Below are 14,561 nucleotides of genomic sequence, written 5' to 3'. Positions count from 1 at the left end.
AGACAGGCAGGCAGGCAGACAGGCAGGCAGGCAGACAGGCAGACAGGCAGGGAGGGAGGCAGGCAGGGAGGGAGGCAGGCAGGCAGGGAGGGAGGCAGGCAGGCAGGCAGGCAGGGAGGGAGGCAGGCAGGCAGACAGGGAGGCAGACAGGCAGGCAGGCAGACAGGCAGGCAGGCAGGCAGGCAGACAGGCAGGCAGGGAGGGAGGCAGACAGGCAGGCAGGCAGACAGGCAGGCAGGCAGGCAGGCAGACAGGCAGGCAGGCAGGCAGGCAGGGAGGGAGGCAGGCAGGCAGGCAGGGAGGGAGGCAGGCAGGGAGGGAGGCAGGCAGGCAGACAGGCAGGCAGGCAGACAGGCAGGCAGGCAGGGAGGCAGACAGGCAGGCAGGGAGGGAGGCAGGCAGACAGGCAGGCAGGGAGGGAGGCAGGCAGGGAGGGAGGCAGACAGGCAGGCAGGGAGGGAGGCAGGCAGGCAGGCAGGCAGGGAGGGAGGCAGACAGGCAGACAGGCAGGCAGGCAGGCAGGCAGGCAGGCAGGCAGGCGGGCAGACAGGCAGGCAGGCAGGCAGGCAGGCAGGCAGGCAGACAGGCAGGCAGGCAGGCAGGCGGGCAGACAGGCAGGCAGGCAGGCAGGCAGGCAGGCAGACAGGCAGGCAGGCAGGGAGGCAGACAGGCAGGCAGGCAGGCAGGCAGGCAGGCAGGCGGGCGGGCGGGCGGGCAGGCAGGCAGGCAGGCAGGCAGACAGGCAGGCAGGCAGGCAGGCAGGCAGGCAGGCAGACAGGCGGACAGGCGGGCAGGCGGGCAGGCGGGCAGGCAGGCAGGGAGGCAGACAGGCAGGCAGACAGAAAGGCAGGCGGGCAGACAGGCAGGCAGACAGACAGACAGGCAGACAGACAGGCAGACAGACAGACAGACAGACAGGCAGGCAGACAGACAGGCAGGCAGGCAGACAGACAGACAGGCAGGCAGACTCCGGTCATAATCTCCGTGGCAGAGGTGTCACCTAACGAGCGTGTCATCGTCCACAATGAGGAGCCAATCAGCTCTGGGCACAGCTCCACTCAGGAAACGTCTCATGATGGCGAAGGTCTTCCCACAGTGTCCTTTCATGAGAAGAAAAGAGCTGTTTTGGGTGCGTTTCAGGCTGCTGCCCTGCTCCATAAATACTTCCTGTCAGGGCAGCTGTGCAGCGCTAGCCTCAGCTGTAGTGGAGTAACAATCAGATTCATCCACATGCAAATAAGCAAAAGGAAATAGTGAATTCACATGTGAATAAAGTGTAAATGTTTGTTGATATTTATGTCCTAGTTGACGCTCATTTTCTTTATCTTACGGCTTTAAATGAAAGCTATAGAAGGAAAGATGGAAATCTTCTCATCAACAAGCATCTTCATAAGAAAATGAATGTGGGTTGGTGACAGTCAGCCAGCCGCCTGCTGCGTGGACGGGTCCAAAGGGACCTTCCAGGCAGCAGCCATGTTGAGCCTGACATGAACATGTTCCACCCTCACAGGAGCAGATCAGAGGAGCAGGTTCTGCTTTAGTCTCGGCAGCCTATTTAAGTGAGCTGTCTTCACTTCCTGTCCTGCTCTTGGTCAATGTGTCCACCACTGATTCCTCCCTTCATGAAGCACTCTGAGTACGTGAGGACAGGAAAGGGAAGGGAAAAGCTCAGGAAGGCTGGCAATCTCCTTGGATCTCCTTTAAATATCAAAACTAAAGACCACATTGGTGCTCGGTGCTGTAATGTCAGCAGCACAGATCAGAACTCGGATACTTTCGGCTACATCTTTCAACACAATAACTCACAGTCAGTTATACACACTGTACATTTACTGCCATTAGGAAGCTGCACGCAGAAATGTTTTCATGAGAATTCAAATATTCTGGACAGATTTCATCCGATTTCTTATTTGATGCCATCTTAAAAGCAGCTGAGCCATTTGGATATTTCACTGTAAAGGAACCTCGGAGATGAAACCTTTGGTTGTTCAGTCTGGATCAACCCTCTAACCCTAACCCTAACCCTCTAACCCTAACCCTAACCCTCTAACCCTCTAACCCTAACCCTAACCCTAACCCTCTGACCCTAACCCTCTAACCCTCTAACCCTAACCCTCTAACCCTAACCCTAACCCTAACCCTCTAACCCTAACCCTCTAACCCTAACCCTAACCCTCTGACCCTAACCCTCTAACCCTAACCCTCTAACCCTAACCCTCTAACCCTAACCCACTAACCCTAACCCTCTAACCCTAACCTTAACCCTAACCCTCTAATCCTAACCCTAACCCTCTAACCCTAACCCTAACCCTAACCCTCTGACCCTAACCCTCTAACCCTAACCCTCTGACCCTAACCCTCTAACCCTAACCCTCTAACCCTGACCCTGACCCTGACCCTAACCCTAACCCTCTAACCCTAACCCACTAACCCTAACCCTCTAACCCTAACCCTAACCCTCTAACCCTAACCCTAACCCTCTGACCCTAACCCTCTAACCCTAACCCTCTGACCCTAACCCTCTAACCCTAACCCTCTAACCCTGACCCTGACCCTAACCCTAACCCTCTAACCCTAACCCACTAACCCTAACCCTCTAACCCTAACCCTAACCCTAACCCTCTAACCCTAACCCTAACCCTAACCCTCTAACCCTAACCCTCTAACTCTAACCCTCTAACTCTAACCCTCTAACCCTAACCCTAACCCCAGGGGGGTAAAAGAGGTTAGGGTTAGGGTTAGAGGGTTAGGGTCAGGGTCAGGGTTAGGGTTAGGGTTAGACTTATGGTTAGGGTCAGGTTTAGGGTTAGCTCAAGATGTCAGTGAGATTCTGTAAACTGTGTCTGGCAGCTCGTCTCTCAGCCGGGTTGTGATGCGTCCAGCTCACCTCGCTCAGTGTTGGGCACTCCCAGACTGATGGTTGGGATGGAGGAGTCGCTGACATCGCTGTAAAACTCTAAAAACCCAGCGTCCTTCTCCCATGTTGCTCTCACCACCGGAACTGGAGAAGAGAAAACACATTCAGGAACCTTAACCCTCCAGGGTTAGGGTTAGGGTCAGGGTCAGGGTTAGCCCTCTGTAAAAAGGGCCAGGGTTAGGGTTAGGGTCAGGGTTAACCCTCTGTAAAAAGGGCCAGGGTTAGGGTTAGGGTCAGGGTTAGGGTCAGGGTTAGGGTTAGGGTTAGGGTTAACCCTCTGTAAAAAGGGCCAGGGTTAGGGTCAGGGTCAGGGTTAGGGTTAGGGTTAACCCTCTGTAAAAAGGGCCAGGGTTAGGGTTAGGGTCAGGGTCAGGGTTAGCCCTCTGTAAAAAGGGCCAGGGTTAGGGTTAGGGTCAGGGTTAGGGTTAGGGTTAGGGTTAGGGTTAACCCTCTGTAAAAAGGAATTAACCACATATGGAAGGCTGACAGCTCACACTGTGTTAGGACAATATCTTCCGACTATTGGAGGATGTTTGGGGGGGCGAGAGCATCCACCCTGACGGGCACAAACACAGGAACAGTTCTCCTGAAGCGGTTACATAAAGATTGCTGTGTGTTTCCTATATTATTATATATTTAAATGCTGTTTCTCTACATTCTCCTCAGCCCATAAATGGGCCTAAAAACAGATGCCAGTGTTTTGGATAATTGCAGAAGGTTCTGCAGCACAGAGACGGGCCTGTGAATGTGAATGGGTGCTTTAGCCTGGCAGGTGAATCGGACCGGACCAGCAGCTGAAGAGGAACGCCATCCATGCAGCAACCTAAAGTCCATCAGATCATCTTTCTAAGTTTATTGGTTACTAAGGGTCACCTCTGTCGTGGTGGAATTTGTGACACGTTTTCACAGCAACAAACACATCTGTCTTGGGCACCGGCTCCCCCTAAAACAGAGAGAAAAATTGAATGAATTTGGAGGCCAAAGATTTGATTAATGCACTTTATTTTGCACATTTAGTTAGATCCTATTCACCTTAAGTTCTATGGGTCAGGGCTTGCAGTGTAAAATGTTACATATGGCCATAATGCATTCAAACCCTGATCGTTTCTATTCACCAGTGAGGTTGGAGGCGAGCAACCTTAAGAACGCCCAAACACAACGCCTGGCTGGACTTCACAAAAGAATATGCAAGTAATCTTTGTACAATAAAGGCCAGAAACAGCTTTGTGCCCTAACCAACAGTGGTTCACGGAGCACCGTCGGGACTTTTGCACAGTAGTTTATAGTCATAAAAGGACGCTACAGTCGTGAAACAGTTGCACCTTTTTCCACTGTGTTTAAGTGGAATCAGGGGAGAAAAAAGGTGTTGAAAGAACGTACGCAGTCAGGCAGGAAGGTGGTAAACGATGTTGCACAGTTGTCTCTCATCTGTGAACAGAACTCTGGAACTGCTGTCAGCTTTGGCCCGTTCCCTTCCTCCCAAACATACAGAGCAATCTGGCCAAACAACGACGGGTATTAACACGACTGCAGACATGTTGGAAAAGGGATCAGGGATCGTTCCATTGGAACAGAGGCTCCGGTCCCCTGCTGACAGCTTTAGCGGAGCAACTGAACGTGAAACTCTTGTTAGACTCACACACATGCACAAGGGAAACAACTGATTCAGTTTTAGCCAAAGTAATTTGGGGATTTCAAAGAGAACACAGATCAGAGTTAAAGACTCCTCGTGTTCCTTTTGAGAGGCAACAATTCATTTTTAATAAAAGGAATGTTAATCTGTTTTAGGCAGATCCTATCAAACATTTCAAACACCGAAAACCTTAAAAAGTTTATATTTGCGCATAAAAGAGGAGAGCTGAAAAGGAGGTGTGGTGGTGTCACATCATCATTGTGGGATCAGCAATGACCCAGAGACTTGGCAAAAAGCCTAAAATCATGGACAGAATTATGTGGTGAATGCATTTTAATCCATCTGTCGCAGCAATATCCAATCAATGATATATGATCATGTATAATAATAATATAGCCAATATAATAACAACAGAATCAATAATCCTCACCTCATGGTGCAGGTCGATGGTAAAATCTGACTTCAGACTTTCATGTTGGAGCCGCACTGCAAGTCTGAAATGCAGGAGTGAGAAATGTTAAAAGAAATGCACACACACACACACACACGCACACACACGCACACGCACACACACGCACGCGCACGCACGCGCACACGCACGCGCACGCACACACACACACACACACACACACACACACACACACACACACAGAGTTAGAACCCAACCTCTTTAGCAGCGGTTTGCTAACAGCCCAGCCTGCACTGGGGTCAGGGTACACACACACACACGCACACGCACACACACACACACACACACACACACACACACACACAGAGTTAGAACCCAACCTCTTTAGCAGCGGTTTGCTAACAGCCCAGCCTGCACTGGGGTCAGGGTACACACACACACACACGCACACGCACACACACACACACACACACACACACACACACAGAGTTAGAACCCAACCTCTTTAGCAGCGGTTTGCTAACAGCCCAGCCTGCACTGGGGTCAGGGTAAGTAAAGGAACTGGGGTCTTCGGAAAAAGCATAGTGGTGGATGATAGAGGCCCCGTCGTCATGGAGACCCCTACCCAAAAACCATTCCTTGGAAAAAACAAACATAATAAAGCTTTCTTGAGGTAATCAACACCACCTTCAAATTCGTAACATATAGGGCTCTGTGCATGTGTGTGTGCGTCTGTGTGTGTGTGTGTGTGCGTCGATGTGCGTCTGTGTGTGTGTGTGCGTCTGTGTGTGTGTGTGTGTGCGTCGATGTGCGTCTGTGTGTGTGTGTGCGTCTGTGTGTGTGTGTGCGTCTGTGTGTGTGTGTGCATCTGTGTGTGTGCATCTGTGTGTGTGTGTGTGCGTCTGTGTGTGTGTGTGTGTCTGTGTGTGTGTGCGTCTGCGTGTGTGTGTGGGACTCTCACCTCGTGTTCTGGATATCTATGGAGCACCCTGAGCAGAGCAGCCAGTCTGAGTCTCGTTTCCTCCTCCACAAAAATAAACCATGACGCCAACTGTCCATAAGTAGCAAAAAGACTGAAATAATGCAGGAGAGAGACGTTGTTGTGTTGTTTCTCCAACAATCTCTTCTGTTGCATCTTTATTTACTGTGGTAGAGCCGGGAGGATGCTCCAGTCTCCTTCATACTCTGTCAATTCGTGGAGAAGAACGACGACTGGACGTCCCTGCAGGAACACACAGGACAAAACATCACAAAATTCCAAATGATTTCATTCCAATTAAACATTTTATATTTCCTGATGCAAAAATGACACATATGTGAGAACATGCTCAGAACTGTGGCTGCTACAGTTCATCAATAGTAGCACAAACTTGACCCAGCGACCACATGACACTTGTCTTTCTTGACCTTTTCCTTTAAACAAACCGTCGCCGTAACAACGGTGCCGGCTCCGACAGCTGTGAAGCTGAATTTAGGGCGTGATGGAGGCGTTTATGACGTGTTGTCTGCAGCCTGAATAGGCCTGTTGGTGTCTGCTGACGGCCTGAACAGTGGCTGATAGCACAACTCTTGCAGATCATCTATTGGACCGGTTCTCTTCCCCCTCTGGGGTGTGTGAGGGGAGATGGTGGTGTGTGTCCTGACTGCTCATCCGTGTGTGTGACACACCTACACCTACTGCGACTGCGATTTGGACAAAATGTACAATTATTTTAAGTAGTCCCCTCAAACTTTTAGGTCGATACCTCCCCAAAAAAACTGATAGAAAAGGCTGCGTTAGTGACCCACTAAAAACTACGAATTAGTGTGCTGAAAACATTTCAAATGATAGCGCAGCATTTGTGGGTGACATCTGCTTCTGCTCATGTTACAGAGTTTGTGTCTCCTTCTGGGACACACAGTTAAAATACTGCACTTCAAAACAATCAGGAAGCCAAGATTGACCTCCGAATGGTCCGGTGAAATGCAACAACGTCCCGTGAACGTGTGTGTGGGACGTTGGGAGATGCAGAGAAGAACGCACAGTCGTAATGGGATGAAACTTCCATTCTCAGCAGACATCTTGGACATAGTCGTTTCCCATTCAGTCAGAAAATTTGTCATTTCTCACAACTGAGAAATTTTCCGTGTCATGGTCCCACTTTCCCGCGTTGGTCCTCAAGGGTCCATTTTGGTGTGCCCGTGAACAGCTTGGTGCCTCTCGGCTCCAGCATAAGGAACTCCGAGACATATACATATGTATATGTACATGAGACATATGTCTGTATGTCTCAATAAATGTCCTCAAGAGAGTTTAAAACCTCTAAAGAGCAAAGACCAATCGGACTTGATGGTTAGAAAGGTTGCAAATTAAAACATTCCTAATTCAAACCAAGCACTTTGTGTTTCATCTGAATTTTTGTTTTACCTTTTTAAATGGGTCACCTCTGTAATAAGACATCAGCCATTTTAATAGAATTTGGCTGCGGCTACACTGATCTGGTGAGATTAGTGTTACCCTGTAAGTGCATTACATCAGAGCACGTGTGTGTCCACGTGGACATCAGCCTGAACATCGCTGTCTTTCTTAAAGAATTACGTCATCAGAAAGGAAATGCTGAGAGATCCTAATAGGGGAAAAATGAATTTCATAGTAATTCCACGACCCTAACCCTAACCCTAAACTAACCCTACCCTAACCTAACCTAACCCTCTAACCCTAACCTAACCCTACCCTAACCTAACCCAAACCCTCTAACCCTAACCTAACCCTACCCTACCCTAACCTAACCCTCTAACCCTAACCCTACCCTAACCCTAATCTAACCCTAACCTAACCTAACCCTGTAACCCTAATCTAACCCTAACCTAACCCTCTAACCCTAAACTAACCCTAATCGAACCCTAACCTAACCAAACCCTAACCTAACCCTCTAACCTAACCTAACCCTAACCTAACCGTCTAACCCTAACCTAACCCTAACCTAACCCTGATCCTAACCTAATCTAACCTTAACCTAACCTAACCCTAACCTAACCTAACCCTAACCTAACCCAAATCTAACCCTAACCTAACCCTGACCCTCTAACCCTAACCTAACCCTGACCCTAACCTAACCCTACCCTAACCTAACCCTCTAACCCTAACCTAACCTACCCTAACCCTACTCTAACCTAACCTAACCCTAACCTAACCCTACCCTAACCCTACCCTAACCCTCTAACCCTAACCTAACCCTGACCCTAACCTAACCCTACCCTACCCTAACCCTACTCTAACCTAACCCTAACCTACCCTAACCCTACCCTAACCTAACCCTAACCTAACCCTACCCTAACCCTACCCTAACCCTAACCTACCCTAACCCTACCCTAACCCTACTCTAACCTAACCTAACCCTAACCCTACCCTAACCCTACTCTAACCTAACCCTAACCCTACCCTAACCTAACCCTAACCTACCCTACCCTAACCCAACCCTACCCTACCCTACCCTAACCCTAACCTAACCCTACCCTAACCCTAACCCTAACCCTACCCTACCCTAACCTAACCTAACCTAACCTAACCCTAACCTACCCTAACCCTAACCCTACCCTACCCTAACCCTAACCCTACCCTACCCTAACCTAACCTAACCTAACCCTACCCTCACCCCCACGTATTCCTCTGACGGTGGCGTTTACCTTCCCCTCTTCAGCTGCCTGCTGCAGAATCTCCTCCTTCCTCTGCTCACTGCGGCGGGCGTGATACGAGTTCCTCTGACTCTGGATAACTACCACCACCTCCTGTAATCCTGGGAGCAAAATAAAGAAAAATGACTTTTCACTAACAGCTTCACTAAAAACAGATGGTACCAGTTTAATTGCAGTGATGAAAAAACCAAATCTTTGAATTTATAAAAGAGCTGGCTGCTTTGGTTCCCTGAGAGAAACACGAGGCCACCTGCTGTAAAATCTGTCACTCACCAACAGACGAGTGTGTGTGTGTGTGTGTGCAGGCCTCCCGGTGTTCTGCACCCTGCAAAGAGTGAGTGATTACTGCTAAATCAGATCTAATCACAGCAACAATCACAGCAAGAATCTGGCAGGAATTCTTACTTGAGCATGACACATGTCATCAGCAGCGCCACCTTTCAAAGCAACACATGTTCATTAGAACATCAAATGCATTGCTGGTTAATTGCTAATGATTTCAAATAAGAAGATTTTGAAGCCAACTACCTCTACTTGAAGAAATCAATTGCAATGAACTGTTTATGTGAATAGACTTGACAGTAACAGCAATAAAATTAGAAGACATAACTCCAATAACTCACAGTAATACAATATTCAAAATCTACTGATTTAGGATTAGGTAGATATACAATATAAAGTAGTTGTGTAAATGAGATAGATGTTATTATTTTATTAGGCAAGTTAGGAAAATCCTGAAGATAAGACTCAATAAGATGATCCATGTCACAATACATCTTATTTATTGACATGTGCTATTTTAAACAACGAAAACAACTATAAATACAATTGTACAGCAAATAACATCGAACATCTAAAATGAATTCATCCAAATTACTGTATGTTTGTTTGTTTTTTTAATAAGTCTATAAGAAATTCAATTATACGCCCTTTAAAACTGGGCTCATTTATGTTGCAGCCAGTTTGGCGATTAAATTATCGTGTCCTTTTTGGAATTTCAAAATAAAACATACGAAATTTCCATATTAGGTATAACTTACAAACTTCTCATTGAGATTAATACACAAATACTTTCAACAAAATAAATTGCAACTATAAACGTAGTAATATACTCATTCTGTGCCTTCTTCGTCGTTAATTTAGGAATTGTTTTAACTGTATAAGATTATCTTGAAGGCCGATCAAACCTATTTCCGCTGTTCTCCAGGCGGCAGCAGTATGTTGTGCTAAATGCTAGCAGTTTAGCTCACCCGGTAGCGGTCTTGTTCGTGAATTGGCCTCACTTACCGCAACAAAAAAGAAACATAGCGATTTTAAATCCATTAACCGCTTTAAAGTGTGACATTGTACCCGTGGCTGTTGGATTTCGATTAAAATGGTTGTCTTTTTATGCCGCAGTCAGAAATAGGTTAGCTACAGTACTAAACGTAACGCCAATATATAATGTGTTGATGCAGAACGTCAGCGACCTCCAGTGGACATAAATAAAAATACACCATCAATTGTACTCCGGACTACGTCATATTTATTCGACTATTAATCAGTACATATGGCAAAAACAAACAAACAAAAAACAGTTTCTTACACATACTCCTACCAAAAACATGGTACCGGAAGATAGGGATATTACAATTATGCATGTGTGTGTTGGGGCTCGGGTTTTTCCGTCGTATTCCTCGAACGTTGTAAAACGTGGGAAAATAACTAGCATTACAAATAATAAAATGTGAAATAAAATCAGGTTTTTGTGTCTCTACGGGCTGTTACCTTCGATGTCTAATAGAGAAATCGCAAGCAAATGATTCATCATTCTGCTCACCAAAGCGAATTGTTAAGCCGTCTTGTTCTTGGTCTGTGAAACCACAGTCGTGTCGTTATTTTTGTGTAATTATTGTGTGAATTACTTTTTACAAACGTCTGGTGTTGGCTGCCGTGAACTGAAGTTAGCTAATTGTAAGCACAGCAATTAAAAGTTCAAACAAACATTAAACTGTCTTTACATTGTTATTAATAAACGCATAATTCCCTCTGATAATTCAGTATTTTACCTTGTTTTCCCCTTTCATACCTTCATTAGAATAACCCTCGTCTCTTGCTCCTCATATCCAACAATCTTCTATTAAATATTACTGTAGCAGGAAACAGTATAAATTGGCAGTCGAAAACAGTATTTGTTTCATTGCAACAAATATTTGCTAGAATATGTTTGACTTTTGCTGATTTATTTTCTTAAGTAGGGCACGCGGTTTTATTTTGTAAGATATCACAGGAAGTTGAACTGTAAAAAGTACATAACAGCATCTGTCCAGCGTTACACTGCAGTTCTAAAATGGTCTTTGGAAAACTCTGCAGGACGGAGAGCAGAAGAAAGAAAAGTGTCACCATGATGGTCGGAAAAATGAATCGAAAAAGAGTGACGGTGACACCACTGGAGGAATTCCTGGGGAAGCCTCCGGAGGGCTTCACCGTGGAAGATCTGGCCTCTGGGTGCCGAGTCCACAGTGACCCGGAGCGGAGCTTGGTACTCATCGATGACCTCCACAGCTGCGGGAGGAATGTGTTCTTCTGCAGCTCACTGGGACGGTGAGGAACCCGCAACATACATTCTTGCTCAAGAGTTTATGCACTGAAGTAATTTTCACCACAGGAAGATAAAAGTGCGGAACCTTTGGGAGTACTCCGCCACCAGGAGCAGTCTGCTGTCCAAGAGGATCTATTTGCTGGTTTCTGCTCATGAAGAAAACACAGCAAAGGAAGCCAGAGGTAGATTAAGCTCCGCATTCAACAATTCATGTCTGAGACAGCAACAATGTGGAAGTTTATTATAAAACAGAGTTTGTTCCTCTTTGTAAGATGTCTGTGTAGATTCTCAATCATCCAGGTCATTGTATCCAAGGTAGTTTTCTCTGTCAACCCAGTCCAGTTGACAGAGAAAACTACCTTGGTTCCTCTTTGTAATGTCCGACCTAAATTTGGACCAAAGCTTGTTGGAATATTGAGACATGTAATTATGGCAGAGCATTGTTGCTATATTGGGAGCTAAATATGCAGACTTGGGGTTCATTCAGAGAGCTGGAGCTCAGGAGCCCAGACTTTGTCTTTAGTCATCACTGTAAAGCCCATAAACCTGATATTGGGTCAGGGTCAGGGTTAGGGTCAGGGTCAGGGTTAGGGTTAGGGTCAGGGTCAGGGTCGGGGTCAGGGTTAGGTTAGGGTTAGGGTTAGGGTTAGGGTTAGGGTTAGGGTTAGGGTTAGGGTTAGAGTCAGGGTCAGGGTCAGGGTTAGGGTTAGGGTTAGGGTTAGGGTTAGGGTTAGGGTCAGGGTCAGGGTCAGGGTCAGGGTCAGGGTCAGGGTTAGGGTCTAGGGTCAGGGTTAGGGTTAGGGTTAGGGTTAGAGTCAGGGTCAGGGTCAGGGTTAGGGTTAGGGTCTAGGGTTAGGGTCAGGGTCAGGGTCAGGGTCAGGGTTGGGGTCAGGGTCAGGGTGAAGACTGATGCTGGCCTACAAGAGTGGAGTGGGTGGAGAAGAAAAAAGAGCCAGGACAGCAAGTTGAACTATGTCCCGCCTCTGTCCTCGTGTCCTCTTGCTTTAATTACTAACAGGATCATACGTTATGTCCATCGACGGCTGTGACCCTTTCATCAAGTGGCAGATGGAAAGAGGCCTGGACTGGACCATCTCCTCTGTTACTGGGGAGAGCTACAGGGTGGATGTAAGGAGTGTCTGGAGTCAGTGTCTTCTTTATTGCCTGTCTTCTAGTTTTCAATGGGGCATTTTTTCCCAGATTGACTTGAGCGAACTGCTGCAGAGCTCAGAGGTCATGACCTGTGACCCAACAAAAGCCACACCTGTGTGGAGAGACGCCTACTTCACCCTCAAATACTACTCTGATGCCATGTTTGACTTCTCACACTGGTTTGGCTTCAGCAACAGGGCATTTAAGGTAAATGCCCCCCCCCATCTTCTGCTTTAAAAAGCATGTGCTGGCTCTTTCTTGACCTGTTTTCTCTTTTGAAGCTGAGAATGATGCGGGCCATGACCACATGAAGAGCAACTGAAGCTCGCAACTTGATTTTTGAGCATTTCTACTTAATCATGAAGGTCTGTGGTCAGAACTGTGGCTAATACCGACCCGCTAGATGAAGAAGCTCAAACAAGATCATGTGTTTGTGCTGTCACTGCAGGCGAGAAGAAAACTCTGAAGAAGACACAGTAGAAGTAGATTTTTAATAGGATTTGTTTAAACCTGTGGAGCTGCGGCGGCAGTTCAACACAATCACAGCAGCACCTTTAGATCCACCTGGACTACGGAATGAGGAGCAGAGCCGAGGCGGCGCTGGTGATGGTTTCCACGTGCTCCTTGAAGTCGCTGCTGAGGTAGCGCAGCAGCAGGTAGTTGGAGATGCCCACAACACACATCAGCAGCAGGAAGCAGAGGATCCGTTTCCCAAACAAATAGCCCGGGGTGCTCCGAAAGGGATTTAATGAAGAAAATTAGATGATTGTAAATTCACACATCGTCACTAGATGTTGTTCTTTTATACCTTTGAGATGTTTGACCCATGTATCCAACAAAGTACTTCTGCCTCACTACAAGGTAGATGATCCCAGCAAAGGCAGCAGGAGCTGCAGACGAGAGAATTCACTCTTTTAATACACTGATTCTGATTCGTGACCAAACAAAGTCTGAACGACACATGTCGGTTATTTAAATGTCAATAAAATTCTGTTGCATTTTTGTGCAATGAGACGTGTTTCTGACTGGGCGTTTGGGTTTGGGCCGTGCGTTTACAAGTGTAGCTGTGTTGATTAGCGTTACCTTGACTGAGACACAGACCGGCGCACCACATCACCGCCAAGAATGTAGGATATGTGTCCATGCAGTTCCGACTGGGAAGGAGAGCACAGGTGAAGGTCGGGGCCCTTTTGCCAAACACTTTATTGAAGATTTGAGGTCTAACGTGCATCTGGGACCATGTAAATACGTCACACAGCTAAATAGATTAAATAGATGTTCCCAAACGAAGGTGGTTCACTCACATCTTTTACCGATGGATCTACTCGGGATGTCTGAAAGCACTTTTCCCCCAAATTTGTTGTGATTCATGGACAAACCCAGAACCTATGAGCTAATGAGGCTGGCGAGCGCCGCACCAGCTGCCTACTGCTCACTAAGTTAAAAGGAAAATCTGAGGCCAAGTGTGCGAATCAGGAAGAGCTGTTGCAATGAGTTGCAACAGTCAGACCGACATGTTGCACAGAACAGAAAAACACCTCCCGTTGGTCAACACTGGCAACGCTTCCGGGTAACTATGAAATGTTAAACAGGTCTTAAATAAGTGAGAAATTCAACAATGTCATAAATGAGACCAATTATTATAAAATAAACTCTTACTTGGCACAAGAAACTCTTTCAAAAGCTTCTGCTTTGCTGTTTGGACCGTTGCATTCCTTCTCCACTTTTAGGGCAAAGAAGACTGGGGGATAAAAAGAAACTTCATGAATGTGAGTGAAAACACTGACCTTCCACTGTTCCAGAGGCCTCTCCTCACCGTTCTGGAGCACGCTGAGGAGAGTGATGATGACCAGGAGGTAGATGTTTTCCACCACCACCACTTCCATGGTCACACGAGGGCTGGTGTCAGGTCAGCTGGATGCAGAGACTGAAAGGCTGTTTCCACAAAGTGTGATGTGTATTTATACATTGCAAATTCTACCTCCTCTTATGTAAAGGTTTTGGGCTAACACAGAAGCCTGAAACTTCCTCTTTTCCGTGTGTGCGTGTGCGCGCATGCACGTCAATGAATGCAGTATTGTTCTGACTCCTGTCAGTGTTTGTGTGATGTTTAGCACCCCCCACTGGCGTCTTAGGGCATTACACCTGCCACGAGTTTGTTTTTGAGAAGCCACCTACAGTGCGTGTCACATGC

At 47.0% G+C, this 14,561-nt stretch overlaps 3 protein-coding genes across 7 annotated transcripts in view; 1 reads left to right on the top strand and 2 right to left on the bottom strand.

Moving 5' to 3' along the window:
• The window catches only part of LOC115252789 (beta-1,3-glucosyltransferase-like), a 15,758-nt gene extending 5,646 nt beyond the window's left edge, over positions 1–10,112 (bottom strand). For 2 of the 4 annotated variants that reach the window (XM_029848927.1, XM_029848930.1), the window contains exons 1-12: positions 9,885–10,112; positions 9,040–9,071; positions 8,908–8,959; positions 8,626–8,735; positions 6,105–6,181; positions 5,921–6,032; positions 5,461–5,597; positions 4,981–5,044; positions 4,298–4,414; positions 3,791–3,860; positions 2,888–3,001; positions 1,001–1,100 (exon numbers count right to left, since the gene is read on the bottom strand). In XM_029848927.1, the coding sequence (XP_029704787.1) occupies positions 1,001–1,100; positions 2,888–3,001; positions 3,791–3,860; positions 4,298–4,414; positions 4,981–5,044; positions 5,461–5,597; positions 5,921–6,032; positions 6,105–6,181; positions 8,626–8,735; positions 8,908–8,959; positions 9,040–9,071; positions 9,885–9,957 (1,058 nt within the window). In that variant the 5' untranslated portion in view covers positions 9,958–10,112. The remainder of the gene's footprint in view (positions 1–1,000; positions 1,101–2,887; positions 3,002–3,790; positions 3,861–4,297; positions 4,415–4,980; positions 5,045–5,460; positions 5,598–5,920; positions 6,033–6,104; positions 6,182–8,625; positions 8,736–8,907; positions 8,960–9,039; positions 9,072–9,884) is intronic. The other 2 variants (XM_029848928.1, XM_029848929.1) reach the window with 2 other exon arrangements.
• Positions 10,113–10,885: 773 nt separating this feature from the next.
• On the top strand, positions 10,886–13,385 carry medag (mesenteric estrogen dependent adipogenesis). Its single transcript, XM_011617758.2, has 6 exons — positions 10,886–11,217; positions 11,282–11,397; positions 12,234–12,343; positions 12,416–12,574; positions 12,649–12,732; positions 12,816–13,385. Exons 1-5 carry the CDS (start codon positions 10,964–10,966, stop codon positions 12,676–12,678), a joined length of 669 nt encoding a protein of 222 aa, XP_011616060.2. The 5' UTR covers positions 10,886–10,963; the 3' UTR covers positions 12,679–12,732; positions 12,816–13,385.
• On the bottom strand, positions 12,841–14,440 carry LOC101071080 (arachidonate 5-lipoxygenase-activating protein). Of its 2 annotated transcripts, none has more exons than XM_003976742.3 (5): positions 14,184–14,422; positions 14,027–14,108; positions 13,451–13,521; positions 13,176–13,257; positions 12,841–13,099 (listed from the first exon to the last, which is right to left on the bottom strand). In XM_003976742.3, the coding sequence occupies exons 1-5, from the start codon at positions 14,251–14,253 to the stop codon at positions 12,937–12,939; spliced, it is 468 nt and encodes a 155-aa protein (XP_003976791.1). In that variant the 5' UTR covers positions 14,254–14,422; the 3' UTR covers positions 12,841–12,936. The 2 variants fall into 2 exon arrangements, with proteins under 2 accessions (XP_003976791.1, XP_029704798.1); XM_029848938.1 differs by having other exon boundaries at positions 12,845–13,099; positions 14,027–14,090; positions 14,184–14,440.
• Between the last annotated feature and the right edge of the window lie 121 nt (positions 14,441–14,561).

This window comes from Takifugu rubripes, chromosome 15, assembly GCF_901000725.2.
Source record: "Takifugu rubripes chromosome 15, fTakRub1.2, whole genome shotgun sequence".
Taxonomy (NCBI): domain Eukaryota; kingdom Metazoa; phylum Chordata; class Actinopteri; order Tetraodontiformes; family Tetraodontidae; genus Takifugu; species Takifugu rubripes.
This window is presented reverse-complemented; position numbering and strand designations above follow the sequence as displayed.

Excerpts from the sequence above, each read along its gene's own strand:
- medag (XM_011617758.2), top strand. The coding sequence starts at position 10,964 with ATGGTCTTTGGAAAACTCTGCAGGACGGAGAGCAGAAGAAAGAAAAGT. Across the intron at positions 11,398-12,233 it reads CACAGCAAAGGAAGCCAGAG|GATCATACGTTATGTCCATC; the intron begins GTAGATTAAGCT and ends AATTACTAACAG. Across the intron at positions 12,344-12,415 it reads GGGAGAGCTACAGGGTGGAT|ATTGACTTGAGCGAACTGCT; the intron begins GTAAGGAGTGTC and ends ATTTTTTCCCAG.
- LOC101071080 (XM_003976742.3), bottom strand. The coding sequence starts at position 14,253 with ATGGAAGTGGTGGTGGTGGAAAACATCTACCTCCTGGTCATCATCACT. Across the intron at positions 14,109-14,183 it reads CCTCAGCGTGCTCCAGAACG|TCTTCTTTGCCCTAAAAGTG; the intron begins GTGAGGAGAGGC and ends TTTATCCCCCAG. Across the intron at positions 13,100-13,175 it reads ATGGGTCAAACATCTCAAAG|CACCCCGGGCTATTTGTTTG; the intron begins GTATAAAAGAAC and ends TCCCTTTCGGAG.